The sequence below is a fragment of the Myotis daubentonii genome, chromosome 5, assembly GCF_963259705.1.
Source record: "Myotis daubentonii chromosome 5, mMyoDau2.1, whole genome shotgun sequence".
Taxonomy (NCBI): domain Eukaryota; kingdom Metazoa; phylum Chordata; class Mammalia; order Chiroptera; family Vespertilionidae; genus Myotis; species Myotis daubentonii.
Window position 1 is genome coordinate 59,330,243 of NC_081844.1, and position 15,627 is coordinate 59,345,869.

At 39.7% G+C, this 15,627-nt stretch overlaps 1 protein-coding gene across 3 annotated transcripts in view; it reads right to left on the reverse strand.

Annotated features, from left to right (window-relative positions):
• Positions 1-4,254: 4,254 nt before the first annotated feature.
• SMAD1 (SMAD family member 1) overlaps positions 4,255-15,627 on the reverse strand; it is a 68,603-nt gene continuing 57,230 nt past the window's right edge. For all 3 annotated transcript variants that reach the window (XM_059697910.1, XM_059697913.1, XM_059697911.1), the window contains exons 5-7: positions 14,734-14,955; positions 8,757-9,013; positions 4,255-5,630 (exon numbers count right to left, since the gene is read on the reverse strand). In XM_059697910.1, the coding sequence (XP_059553893.1) occupies positions 5,487-5,630; positions 8,757-9,013; positions 14,734-14,955 (623 nt within the window). In that variant the 3' untranslated portion in view covers positions 4,255-5,486. The remainder of the gene's footprint in view (positions 5,631-8,756; positions 9,014-14,733; positions 14,956-15,627) is intronic.

Here is a 15,627-nt window from a genome sequence, read left to right on the forward strand (position 1 = left end):
GTAATGATGAGCAAAACCACAACTCCTCTTAGCCTACTTCTTGGTTCCTTGATTCTTCTCTCCTCCAATGAATAACCTTCACACCTCAGCACCATATCAGCACCCTTCATGGAGGGTCTTGGCTCAGGACTTATTGTCTTTGAGAATTCGAAATTTCTCTGAGTGAAGTAAAGAGAGAAGGCTGGGGTCATTCACATTGAATGTGCTCTTTGCTCTCATCTCAGCTTCCCTGCAACTCCTGTTTGGCTTCTTGTCCTTAGCTCACGTCTTAGTCTCAACCACATAGACCTACATTCCAATGATGATCGTTAGTCCCCTAGGATTTCCCCAGGACTGTGTTGTTAATCCTCAACTCTAGAAATTTTACATTCTTTTTCTCTGATCCTGACCCCAAACCACAGAGCCATTACAAAACCATGTAGATTGGGCCTATTTGGAGGCCATGTCACCCACCTCAGCCGTGTTACTGATGCTCTCCACAATCTCCAGCCTATGGCTAGTTGGCTCTTCTCTTCCCAGCAATGGCTTTGACCGTTCCATTGTCCCCAGCCCAGCCTCAGTCCCCTTTTAGTGGCTGACCTCACTCCGGAAGCACACTTCATCTTTGTTCTGACACCGCCTTCCTTCACATCCACTTCTCTCTCCACAATCCATGCTCTCTATTTCCTCCTCACCAAGACTTCCTAATGACCAAGTGTAAACCTTTCCTAAATTCTCATCCTTTTCAATCCCATACTGCTCACCTTGTTCGTTAAGCCCCCCTTGTTGAAACTCTCCCCTTAGCGTCTGTGGTTCCTTCCTATGTTGTTAGCTGCTCTTTGCTCCTTATCCTAGAGGCCTGGTGCAGGAAATTCGTGCATCGGGGGGGGGGGGTGTCCCCCTCAGCCCAGCCTGCACCCTCTCCAATCCAGGACCCCTTGGGCGATGTCTGCCTGCCGGTTTAGGCCCTGGGATTGGGCCTAAACTGGCATTTGGACATCCCTCTCACAATCCTGGAGCACTGTCTCCTAACCGCTCACCTGCCTGCAGGCCTAATCACCCCTCACTGCCTCTGTGTGCCCGCCTGATCGCCCCTAACTCCCCCCATGACAGCCTGGTCAACCCTAACTGCCCCCTGCTGCTGGCCAGGTCACTCCCAATTGCCCCCCCTGCCAGCCTAATTGCCCCCAACTGCTCCCCATGCTAGCTTGGTCACCCCCAACTGCACACCCCCCCCCTGCCAGCCTGGTTACCCCCAACTGCCCTCCCTGATGACCTGGTCACCCCCAACTGTCCCCCCCCCAACCCTCCTGCTGGCCTGGTCTCCCCAAACAGCCTGCTTCTTCAGTCGTTTGTCATTCCTCACTAACCTCCCTGCCAGCCTGGTCGCCCCATGCAGCCTGCTTGTTCAGTCATTTGGTTGTCCCTCACTAACTCCACTGCCAGCCTGCTCATAGGCAGCCATCTTGTGAGGGTGTGAAGGTTAATTTGCATATTACAGTTTTATTATATAGGATGTGTGCCTCACTGTCCATTCTCTCCTGGACCCTGTACTGTTTGATCCCCGGGTGACCTCAACCATTTCTAGGTTCAGATCTTTAAGACCCAAAATCCTAGGGGGAAAAGGAATCCCATTCCTTAGAATAGTATACACAAGATCCTTAATGACCTGGCCCCCACCCGTCCGTTCTTTCATTTACCATCATCATTAGTTGCCCAACACTCCCAGTAGACGGCAGTACTGTTCCCAAAGATGCCAGGCTCTCCCACATTCTGCCTGGTACACATCTTCCCCTTCCCATCCCTTGCCTGTAAGATTCCTAGTTAGCACACTAACCATTAACACTTAGCTCTGAAAAGTCTTCCCTTCCTCTTCTGGTCCAGTTTATGATCCCTTCTGTGCCCTTGCGGACACAGTAGTGTGTCACTGTCTAGTCCAGTGGTTCTCAACCTTCCGGCCCTTTAAATACAGTTCCTCATGTTGTGATCCAACCATAAAATTATTTTCGTTGCTACTTCATAACTGTAATGTTGCTACTGTTATGAATCGTAATGTAAATATCTGATATGCAGGATGGTCTTAGGCGACCCCTGTGAAAGGGTCATTCGACCGCCAAAGGGGTCACGACCCACAGGTTGAGAACCGCTGGTCTAGTCTCATTAGAGCGCAGGCTCCTTGAGGGCAGGTCTGAGGATTTCTCACTTTTATCACCTTGCACAGTGGCTGGCATGGGATTGGTGCCAACAACTGCTTAACAAACGGAACTACTAAAACTAACCTTTGGACCCGAATTTCCTACAGCACACCAAATATCTACACTAAGTTGTCATAATCACCTAGTTCAAGGATAAACTAATCATAGAGGATTAGTACAGGTGACGTTTAATTTCTCCTTTTGGTTTTTCCTGGACTTTAAAAATCTTTAGTAAGCAAGTATTGTTTTGATTAAAAGAAAATGATCTATAGAAATGATCTATATGGAGCTATGTCATAAGATAGGCTTTATTGCCGCTATTCTCACAGATGAGGAAACAGGTGCAGAGAAGTCATGAAACTTGTTCGAGGTCAACTACTACCAGCTGACAAAGTGAGGCCAGGGTGGCTCCAGAACACTCCACTTCTTATCACCCTGTCATTTCTTAGTTGCTGATAATACATCTGCTAGGAAACAGTTCACATTGCTTGGTTTTGTTTGAACTAGCTTTTTTTTTTTTTTCATATAGTTGCTCTTTTTCATTCCTTTAATTGAAAACTTCCAGGTTTAATGGTTTCCTATGGCTGATGACAATGGTCTTCACTAAGATCTTACCAAAGATACAAGTAATTGCCTTTGAGCATAAAAGGGCTATTTATGCACCATGCTGCAAGCTCCTAAGACCCAATCTAGTATGTTTCAATCTATGGGATGATCTTGGGGTTTTATCTGGTAGATCTACAAGCTACCAGCATTGCCACACACAATTAACTGGCATAACTATCTCATCAAGGTCGGTGCAATAGCTGTTCACGAGGAAAAGGGTGAGAAATCCTGACCTGAGCTCTTTATTTTCAGACAATTTCCAGTTACACCTTACTGTTAAAGTCCAATAGTCTAAATTTATTGATCCTTCTTTTATTATATCTCACTAATCACCACCATCGAACCAGATCACCTGTACTAGGAATGACGTAGCAGGTAAGTGGAAAAACAGAGTACAGGGGAGGGTTCAAGAAAACAGTGACCCTATACTTACATGCAGCTATATTTCCAAGGTATTTTCACACATATTTTTATTCCAGTAGATCCTCACCTCAACTTTGTGGTAAGAACACAACATCATCTCCATTTTACAGATAAGGAAAATGGAGGTTCACAGACGCGGAGTGACCCAGCAGGGACACGCATGAATTTGTGTTATAATGTAGGTCTTCTATTCAGGGTTTCCTCCATTTGCACCATGATGTTTTCGGAGACAGTAAGATGCAGCGGACATTTCTGCTGAGTCATAGTTTAGGGAATAAGGGGGGCTGGTAATAATTCTGGGAAAGAGACATAAAAACGTCAAGGAGAACAAGTTGCATCTATTTGGCCAAAGAGAACTGAAGCCTTCAAATCTGCATCCTTTGAAGGCAAACTCTGTTTAGGGGGATGAGGTGGAGGATGGGAGAGAGAGGATCCCAGGCCAAGCAGATTGCAAAAGTACAAGTCCTCACTTAATGTCAGTAAGTCCTGTGACGTCAAGCAAAATGGCACATAATGAACACAATTTTACCAGAGATTAATTGACATAAACAAAAGTTAAGTTCCTACAGCATTGCATCAACATTATAACAAAGTGACATTGAACAAAACGACGTTAAGGACCCACTGTGATCATTTTGATTTGCTGCAGTTTTGGCTCTCATTCCTCCCCAACGTTATGTCCTTCCAAGAGCCACCTTTGCATCTCACCTGAAGTTTAGAAATTGGGGATACTTTTGGTTGACTGAAGGGCATCCACCAATAATTGCTGCTGCTATAATTCATCACATAAAAAAGCTTATACATTTAGATTAGGAATTCCAGGTTTTACTAATTTCTCTTTCTTAATTTTTAAAGTTCCACATGTCCTTTCTTTTCTGATTTAAAGCAACTCTGTTCTCTTCATGATTCAATATTCTTGTCTCTATGGCAGTGATTTAGTTTGTTACGTTTGGCAAAGAATCTTTGAGAAAATCCCTCTAAAGAGTAGTGAATCTTATGGATCATAAAATTTAGTGTGTGAAAAAAGGAAACAACAAATTTTTAATCAAAGTAAGCAATAATGACAGGTTTATTTAAAATTTCCAGTAGAGAAAACCCACTAGTTTTGGAATAAAAGTACTCAATGTACGAGAGCATAGTGAATATAAAAGATTAGCAGAAGAAAAATAAAACCAAACATAGTACAAAAAAGTTTTAAAAGTCTAAAATGGATTTAAGCAGGGATGTTCTTTAAATCCTCCAAATAGTTAGCAGAGTTACTAGGTTTGGCAAATAATTCACTTGAGAATTAAAGCCTATTTCTGAACTGTAAACTCCATAAAAACTGTTTATTAAATTCAAGCATTCCATACAATTGGTATTTAAACATTTTTGCCGTCAATTTCAGAATAGCAGGAATTATTCATTTGCTCTCACAATTACATGAATTAACCAGCTGCATAACTGTTTTTTTGGAGCGAATGAACTAGAAGATGCCAAAAAAAAAAAAAAAAAAAAAAAGTAGGATAAAAATCTCTAAAAAATGGAAACACAGCAAAATTCAGATATCAGTTTTTTTCTTTAAAGCAACAAACTGAATTTTTACAGTATATTCTACATCTGTAGTTGTCATTTCCCTCGCCCCCACCCCCTCCAATACTCCTAAAGCCACTAGTCTAATCAATTCTTAGCTTCCAAATATTCTGTACATATATATTTAGCAAAGAGCATATGCCTAACATTATTCTGACAGCAGTATGGTCAGCATACAATTTTAGAAAGATTACTATGTATATCATCAAGATTAACCATTACTTAAAAAAAAAAAACCATTACTAAACAAATAGTTTTAAAATATTATGAAAACCCATGAAAAGAAGACTCCACATGGGCTCTAAACCTGATAAAAACACACTCCAGAAAGACTATTAATGCTAAACTTCTGCCGAACGATGACCTTAAAGTGCCAAACACAAAAGAATCTCTTAGGACCAGTCTTCCAATTGATTTGTCCCTGGCTTGGCCATCTCTCCTTTAACTATACACAAAGTCCTGCTAAAAGTATGCATTTTAGGTGATTTTTACAACAGAATGTTACAATGTAAACTAAACAGATTCTTGATATCAACAGTATGTTACCAAGGTGTTTTGTTGGTGTGTTTTTAAATTTCTGAATCCAACAATTGGTCACAGAGGTCAAGTATTATCGAGGCTCCTTTGTCAGTTGTCAATCGTGTCTGACTCATCCATCCTTCAAGTACATGCAAGGCTCAACAGTTTTCAAGAGGCAGAAGCCTGAGGCGTTTAAGACACAGACGAAATGGGATTGTGAGGTGAACCCATTTGAGTGAGAACTTTATCCAGCCACTGGAGGGGGCCATGCAGGTGGATCTCAATCCAGCAGGGGGTGCTAGTAACATCTTGGCGGTGGTATTCTGCTCCCCAACCCTAGAAACAACATGTAGGAGGTCATTTAACTTGCTTAACTCAGTGGTTAAACTTATTAAGTAAAAAGAGCTCACATAATCAGACATACAAATATGGATGCTTTCCACAAGACGAATGCTTGGGCGCACAAACACACACACAATTTGGCAGGCACTTTCAGGGAATGGGTGTGTTCCCAGCTCCCCAAAGCCCATCCATGGATTCTGGATTAATCAGTCTTGGTCTTGGGGAATAAAAGTTTTAGAATACATTATAAGGCTGTTTCAATAGTGTTAAACTTTCATTTTCATTGCCCATTCTGTTACTAATAGTATTGTAATAGATATTATTAAATTCTCACTTTATCGCCAAAAAAAAATAAGGAAGAAGGAAGTATGTGAGACAGACTGACATTCTGTTCCTCCTTATTCAACCATTGGAAGTCTCCTATGGACACAGGGCTCTGGAGCTTTTAATCTCTAAGCAAAACTGGCAGGAGTACGTAAGTATCCAAAAGCTATTATTGAAACCTAGTCATTGCCTTGAATCTATGGATTCCATTTTCATTTGCACAGGAAGGGAGCTTGCCAGGCATCTTCAGGATTGCGGAATCAGGACACTAAGGCTGCAAAGAAGAAAGTCACTATGCAGAAGGGAAAAGTAATTTTGCTATTGCAATGATGAGTAACTCACTGGTGTGGTAGCCAATGGAATATGACGTTCTGATAAACCCTGGTTTCATGAGGAATAGCAGAATAGACTGGGTTCTATCTTTGAAGGTGGGACCAGATCTTACTTATCTTCTATCTCAAACATCCATTGAGTGATTGGCACAAAGCAAAAGCTCTAGAGAAATACCTGTTCACCTGAGCGGACTTGGATTTTTCAGATATGGGGAGTTTACTGTGCAAATAATTTATAAAATAGATGTTTTGTATTAAAGTCCAAAACTGATCACCTTAAAAACAGTACAAGACTGGCTATTAATATTAGTAAAATGTTCTATATTGTTCCCCTAAGATGCTAAGTGTTGAGAGGGCAAAGTTGCGGTCTTTATGATAAAGAACAAGGTAGTGAACATTTTTTGTTGCTAATATATAAGCCGCTGCCCTTTATCATGTCAGCAGGAGTTTTAAAACAAGATTTATTTATCCTTAACTCTCCAAATCCAGACTCCCAGTTATGTCCATTATATCTTATATAACTCTCCATTCCAGCACTGACCACGTTATAATTAAACATACACTAGGCCATAAGCATCTTGAAGCTAGAGATTTTAGGTACTTTTCCATCTCTGTGTTAATTCTCTGGAAAAGTGTTCAAAGTATTTGCTAAATGAATAAATTCTAATATATTTTTAATGCATATCCTTGTGTTTTAACACTTTTTATTAGTGTAAAGGTTGTTTTGACGTGTGTAAAAGTAAATAATTAAAAATGTGTAAAAGTAAAATAATTAAAATTGATTGGGTAATCAACATGAAATGAATTTGAGGAAAAAGTCAATTGAGCAAGAGAGTCAGAAATTCTTGTAGAGTGGCCCTTCAGTAATAACAGACTCACCCAGGGACCTCAGCAATGACTGCCACAATGCCTGACTCCATGCACCCATTTTAAAGATGAGGTCTATGAAGATCAGAAAAAAAATCCCTGTGCCTGAACCACATTGTTAAAATGGCAGACTGAGCTAGAACTTGGATCGCCTCCTCTCGAGGGATTCTTTCCTCTTTACCAACAAAAACAGCAAATGAAAAGCACTGTCCTCATTTTAAAATTCATTTTAGCCAAAATCCAAGTCAAAAATTAACTATTAATGTTAACAGTGGACAAGGAAGGTCTTTGTAGTCACATAGGTACAAAACATATAGGTAAACTTCTTCAAAAGGTAAAAAAAAACCCCTCTTTTAATACTAAAAAGGTACCAGACTCAGCAATGAAGTGCTGTGGAATTACGTTTCGAGAAAAACACCACCAAAAGAACACACTGAAAATCTGCTAATAAAACTCAAAGAAGTAGGAAAAAAAAGATACTTGGGGAAGGATATCTGTGATCCACAAGGTGATTAACACAGTCAGTTTCCCGAATTGCCCTCTGTAATAAACACATTACAGAACAGGTTTAACAACAAGTCAGATGAGCTTCTGAAGAGAGGACATGAAAGGTGGTTGCCTCGCCCAAATATATAATTAATTTTGTTTCTCAAGGTAACAGAGGATAAAAAGTTACCTTTGAGAATTCAGCAACAAGGCAGTCAGTCACTAGAATAAGTTACTGACTCATGAAACTGATTCAGATACTTAAATGTTTTACATTTCAATGGCATCTTAAAATTTTTTTATTTCTTAGAGGAAAAGAGGAGGCAGCAAGGAAATCAATTATTGTGAGCAAAGTCCCTGACCTTCTCCGTCCTCCTACCTTACCATACAGTCTTAGAGCCAAGGCATCTATTTATCTTTGGGCAAAGGCCTTATTAACTTTTGAATTAAAAGGAAATTCATAGGGTTTACTGGAACCACTAAAAAAACTGACCAACTGAAAATAAATCCCAGTGTGATGAACCTTTATTTTTACAAAAACCCTGCTTGCTTATTGTTAAAACAAAAGCAAGAGGTGTTACCATCATAAAAAACATAGAATGAAAAGTAAAGGAAGGGGGTGTGTTGACTGAATTGATCTTATAAGACAACCAAGCATTTAAACTATGTATCTTAAGTATAATACATAACCTACTAATGGTATTACCATAGCTAAGATAGCGCTATTCAAGTAAGGGAAAGGCATTAAAGCCTGCTACTATTGACATGTAACACACACACTCGTATTATCCAATGATACTGGAAGTCCTCTATTAATGTTCTGTGACTTTAAGTGAAATGACCAATTTTTCATACGGTAACTGATATAAACACGAGTTAAGTTTCTATGGTGCCTTGTCAATACCGCAACAAAATTACATTGAATGAAATGACATTATTCAAGGACCTGCTATATTCTCCTAATAACTGACATCCTTGTTTAAGTTTAAAAATGCCTCGCTAACAAGCTGGCCTCCACGGACATGTATGGAGAAGAGACAGATTGATATACTGGGAGAAAGCACAGCACAGGTGTGTTAAACCCCCACCGGAGGAATCAGGGCTCACACACCTTCACAAAGCTCATGCGTATAGTACACATTTTCGTGAGCTCGTAGACGGTCTCGAAGCCATGGTTCACAGACTGTGCCAACAACTGAGCAAACTCCTGGTTATTAAAAATTTTCAAACTGCACCCGCTTGGGATCTTGCACACAGTAGTGGGATGGAATCCATGATGGTAGTTGCAGTTCCGGCTTTGCACAAAGATGCTACTGTCGCTGAGGCACTCGGCATACACCTCCCCTCCAACATAGTAAAGGTGGACTCCTGTGGGAAGACAGAGCACGGAGTCAGTTATTACAGCTGAAAAGCATGTGAGTTTATGCAACATATGAACATAGATGGGTCTGAATTTTGGCTAATTAGGTAAATAGACATTCTCCCCAAGTCTTGCACAATTGATAGAATCTTAGTTAACTGTATTAGTCAACATAGTGCCTATCTGTCAACATGCACGTCTAGGTTTCTAAGAAAAAAAATATAACAAAGTCTCTTAAAACTCCGTAAGAGAGTGCAGCAATTTCATTCTGATAAGTGTTTAATGCCCTGTGTGGCCACGGACTGAAAGCAATTCCTGCTTTAAAAATACAGCACAATAAAGCTGGACTTTATTAAGGGATCCTGCACAGATTCACCACACCAGCTTGTTAGCATTTATTTTGCAGCTGAACTGTTTGAAAGTGTTTAGGGTAGGAGAAGGGAGGATCGAGACGCAAAAGAACTAGGAAACCACAGGTGGAGGAAGTATGGCTGAGAGCTGTCAGATGTAAGGTCCCGGAAAAAAAACACACACTAGAAAAATAATCCAAACTGTGTGGAATCTGATCTCACTGAACTACCATCTGCTCCGAACCTTTTCCTGTGAGATCCAGAGTGCCAGGAGTGTAGGACATTGATCTTACCCAGCCTTTAAAAAAAGGGAAGGGGGAAAAAACCATTCTGACGAAGCCCCACCACCAGTTAGGAAGATTATTACAGGCCACCCAGAGAACAGGGTCCCATCCCATGTGGCTTCAAGTGATCTCGCTACCTTGCAGGTAACTCTGGCATGGTTTAGTCAATGCTACAACCACCGTCTCACAGGAAATATTATGTGCTCTGTGTACGTGTGCACACAACGGCTAAGACTTCTGCAACAATTCAACAGTGGCTGGAGCAAAAGCCCATTTTTCTGTCTGATCCAGAGAAAATTTAAGGGCGTGTTCTGTGTTTGTTTGTTTTTACTTTTTTCCTTGATTATAAAAGTGACAAATATTCATTTTAGAAAATTTAGAAAGTGAGACAAAATATAAAGCAGACAATAGTTTCCTTTCTTTGGTGACCCAGAGGCAAGAATTGTTAACAGTGTGACACACTGTATGAGGTTTTAAGGATCATTAAACTTTCTTTGCAAACATCTGAAATATCTACATGGCTGTAGGGATACAACATTTATTTAACGATTCTCCCATTACTGGACCATTGTGTTCACACTAATTTTCTGCTATTATAAGAATGCTATGATAAATGTCTCTGGATCATTTTTTTATAATACCCTTAGGAGAGAATCCTAGAAGTTAAATCATTGGATTAAACACTTTTGATTCACTCTGCCAAATGAGTTTCCAGGATGCTTCCATCAATTTACACCCTGCTCACCAGCTGTGTATGGTACCTTTCTCGTCTCACCCATACCAGTACTGAGTCTGAGTTTAAAACAAAACAAAACTTCTCTAATTAAGAGCTGAAAAACAATACTGTTTTAATTTATACGTGAGGCTGATATGATGATTTCATATGTTTATTAGCCACTTGTGTTTCTCTTATGAATTTACTGTTCATATTTCTCACCTATTTATCCTGCCGGGGCTCTAGGGTTTTTATTTATTATGAACTGCACATATATTTTAATTGTTTCCCCATTAGTCCTTTGCCTTTTAATTTTGTCTATGTATTTTTTTTTTTAACCTACAGAAGTTTGAAGTCTTTAAGTAGTCAAACCCCTTGTGGTCTTTTCTGTTGCTTTAAATGCTTAGAAAATTTCTCTCTCTCTGATCCAATACATTTTTTCCTAACTTTTTAATAGTCTGTCTTTTTTTAAAAAAAAAAGTTCAGCGCATTAATCTATTTGCATATATGGAATGAGGTCAGGGTTTCTCTCCCGAGCCTCACCCCAAAGCTAGCATTGTTACTGCAGGCCCATTAGAAGAATACTCTACTGATCTTATCATACATTAAATTTTAAAATACTGTGTAGTCTGAGTTTAATTTATTCCACTGTTTTGTCTACACACTGATTTAATTGTAGTTTCATAATGTTTTATTAACCCTAACATCAAGTATATTTTCTTTACTCTCCCACTAAAAAAAAATTAGCTATTTTCACTTGTTTATAATATTCAGAAAACATTTTCCAACTTTCAAAAAACATTACATTGTGATTCTGAAATGGATTGTCTTAAAGTATAGGAAGAATGAATATCCTCAAAATATTTTCACACTATTAGGCCTTTTCTTTAAGGAACACAGAATGCCTATTTATTTATTCAAATTTTCTTTCTCTTGCAATAACATTTGATTTTCTTAACATAAATCTTATATATTGCTGGTTCAGATTATTCCAAAAAAATGTGTGTTTTCTGTCGTTATTGGGAAGTCATTCCCCCCTCTAGTGTATTTTCTAACTGATTATTGTCAGATTAAAGGAAACTGACATATAATTTCTAAAAACAGATTTATTGGAAGTTTCTAAATAAACAATCATATCATTTGAATTGACACAATGACCATAAGTAATACTGACACATGGGCGAAGGAGGAAAGGCACTCAGAAACTTATGGTTCAAGTGGAAATTAATAAAAGCTTCCTGGAAAGTAAATTAGCAAAGTACATCGAGTTTATGACCTACTAATTTCACTTCAAGAATTTATCCCCCCCAAAATCTATCCTAAGAATATCAGCAACCAATTAATTAATCATATCATCTGCAAATAATGATCATTTTGGCTTACTGCTATTATCTGTAATTCCACAATAGTCAAGGCATCTGGAACAATTTTATATAACAGCATTCCCAGAATTCTCATCTTCTTCCTAATTTTTAATAGGAATGTCCCAGAGTACAATGGCTTTTTACTACTTTGGGGCAATGGCCAACTTTAGAACGTAATGAAAACTATGTCCCTCTATCCCAAATGTGTGCAAAATTGTGTTTATCTGCAATCTCAGGGGTTTACAGCCATAGAAAGGTATTTGTATGCTAAGTTCTAGCATTTCATCTTTACATGTGTAGCTTAGGGTTCCACCCCCCCTTAATCAGGTTAAGGAACTATCTATCCATTCCTGCTTTGAGAGTTGTTGCTTTTTTTTTTTTTTTTAGGATTGAATGTTAAACTTTATTTCAAATGTCTTTTAAACATCAATTAAATAACCTTTTAATTTGATCCACTGTTCTAAATTTCATAGGTCATTTAAAAAAAAACCTTTACTCTGGAAATAATTTCAAACACACGGAAATAGGAAAACAGATCAAAGCCATATAGCCATCATCCAGATTTATCTATTGTGACAATTTACTCCACATGCTTTATCATCTGTACATCCCTCTATTCTATTCTTCTATACACACCTACTCATACATACATGCATACATACATATACATATATATATTCTAGCACGGGACTATTTTAGATTGATATTTATACACAGAATAAGGCAAAAGTAGGTTTACAGTTGTGAGTACCCGAGTTTATTCTTGTATTATTATTTTTTAACTAGAAGCCCTTTGCACAAAGATTCGCGCAATAGGCCTTCCTTCCCCTGGCTGCCGGCACAGGTTTTACTCCGGCACCTGGGACCCAGGCCTTCAGTCTGGCCGCAGCAGAGAAGCCAAGCCTCTTCAGTCTTCAGTCTTCACTCCAGCCGGAGCCTTCAGTCTTTGCTCTGTGCCTGCATATGCAAATTAACCACCATCTTTATTGGGTTAATTTGCATAGTCACTCTGATTGGCTGGTGGGCATAGCAGAGTGACACCAATTTGCAGGTTTCTCTTTTATTAGTGTAGATTATGGTTGTATTTAATTGTATTACCATGGTAAACCTACTTTTGCTGCACCGTGTGTGTGTGTGTGTGTGTGTGTGTGTGTGTGTGTGTGTGTAAATAAAATTTCGTCCTGAGCCATTTCTTTCATCATGGCCCTTTACTCCTAAATACTTCAGTGTGCATTTCCCAAGCCTAGGGATATTCTTCTACACAGGCACCATACATTAGCAATGCCAGCACATTTAACATTGATATAATACTTTAATCTACCACTCTTATTCCAATTTTGCCTGTTGATCCCCATAATGTCCTTTATAATATGTTTTCCCTGGATGGTACAGGATCACATCCAGGGTCAGGTTATAACACTGAGCTATCGTATCCCTTTAGCCTCCTTTAATTTGGAACATTCTCACACCTTTGTCTTTTGACATTGATATTCTGGGAGAATACAGTCCCTCCTCACCCTTTTGAACAGGATGCTCCTTATTTGGGATTTGTCTGACATTTCCTGATTATTAGGTGCAGATTTGCATTCTCAGCTGGAACTCGGCATAGGTGATGTTTCCTTCTCAGGGCACCACATCTGGAGGTATATGATACCCATCTGTCTCTCACTGGTGATGATCATTCTGATCTCCCAGTCAAGATGTTGTCCAATTCCTCCACTGTGTAATCACTGATCTTTATTCTCCCTTGAAACGAATGGGCTGTCTGTGAGGAAACACTTTAAGACCATGCACAGATCCTGATTCTCATTTTAAAATTCTCTCTATTTTTAGGATCCATGGATGAGTGTTGCCTGATGGCTAACACATGATGACTGTCCAACTCTAGCACTCAGTCTACATTTACCAGTCAGCCTTCCCCATTCATTTATCAATTCATTTCTAGCATGGATTTCTGGATTGCTGTTGCTTTTCAGTGGTTTGAAACTCATTACTTAGTTATTTTGGTGCTCAAATTATCCTAGAGTTGGCTCCCATGACATGCGCCCATCATTTTCATAAGCATTTCTTTACTTTCTGACACAACAGAATGTTCCAGGCTCACTAGGTGCCTGTCTGTCCCAGCCTTGGAGTCAGCCCTTTCTCCAAGGAGCCCTGGTTCCTCTGAGTGGGAAATGGTGTTAGAGGTGTCTCACTAGATGTGTTTATTGCTCCTGGGTATCTTAGCCTGTTGGCCCTTTCAGCAGACAGGTCAGAAACTACCTGCATGTACAGATGCATCTATATATGCACACACACACACATATACATGAGATCATAAACATGTATGAACACACACATAACTAAAATCATGATTTCACACTGATACTTCCACAGGGTTCGTTTCTTTGCCGTCCTCCACATGTGTACGTCTCTTATTTCCCAGTGAAAACCCAGGCTCCCAACATCACGCATTCAGTATCAATCTTATAATCGAATCTGAACGTTTCAGAACTGTTTCATTCATATTGCTACTAAATAATCAAGTCTACTACAAACAGTTCAGGGTTTGCTTACAATCACGCTACCCTACCTGGCCCAGACTGAGGATATATAGCAAGGTACTATCCATTCCTAAATTGTTTGGGATTATTTCACTCTTTTTATTTCCTCAGTGAGTTACGGTATTTGTCTGACATACACTAGGTTTACTTATTTTAATCTGCTTTTCGTTTCAGGTGGTAAGTAATTGTTTAACAGCGATCCTATTCGGCAGCAAAACACAAGATAGGCCAGGGCTCCCGAACAGCAAATCACTGTTTCTGCTAATGACGACTAATTATTACGCGTGGGTCGGCCACAGAAATCGCTGACTGGAAGGTGGACTTCCTGGTAATGCGCATTGGGAAAATATTTACAAACTGAAGCAAGTACACATTATCTGGCGTTGCTACACTAGTTTTGCTACAGGAAAGACTAAGAGGCTCTGGGGGGACAGGAACACAACAGACAAAAGAGGTTAAAGTGGAAACTCACCTTTTCCAATGTGCCGCCTCGTGTTTTCAATAGTGGAATTCCGATTAACGTTGGAGAGCAGCCCAAGGCAGAAACGGTTCTTATTGTTGGAAGGGTCGGTGAAACCATCCACCAACACACTGGTGGAGGAGGCATGGAACGCTTCTCCCACGCGGTTATTGAGCTCGTAATAGACAATAGAGCACCAGTGTTTTGGCTCCTCATACGCAACTGCCTGAACATCTGTAAGAGAGGAAAGCTCCTAGTGAATCACGGTGGGTGCCCTGGGCTCGAAAAACTGAAACTGTGCTGTAACACTGGCTCAGGACCAATGGAGAAGCAACGGCTATTTTAGGGTATGGCGTGTACCTATGATGTCTTAGTATTCCTTACTAAGTGCAACATTGTCCTTTCATTGGAAAATAATTTTCTCTAATTACTATTGGATAACCAAAATGCCAGCTAGGCAAGCATACCCACAGCGTCTGCGGAACACTCACAATATGCTCTGTAATATGCCAAAATGGAAATTACCCCCATTACAGACCCTGGCTCACCATCTAAAGAAAGGCAACAAGTGGTAAGTGAGCTGAAAAAAAAAAAAAAAAAACAAGGGGGAAGAGAACAATAGAGGACGGGAAATATGCCAAAGGTGCTGGCACGGAAAGGAATTACTTTCAACCAAGCCTTAGCATGCCGATGCTTTTCCAGAGCAATGAAAATCAGTTTCTAATTATTGATAAGAAGTTCCTTTACTTCACGTTAAGTTGCCAATAACCATCACAGCTACAGCTCTGCTCCAGTCCTCAGACTCAGGAAGAAATCGTGCCAGCTGGCCAACTCGCACAGAATGAATCATATCTCTCTCATCCAGATTTCATGCTAACTTCCTTATATTTGCTTTAAGTCATGCAG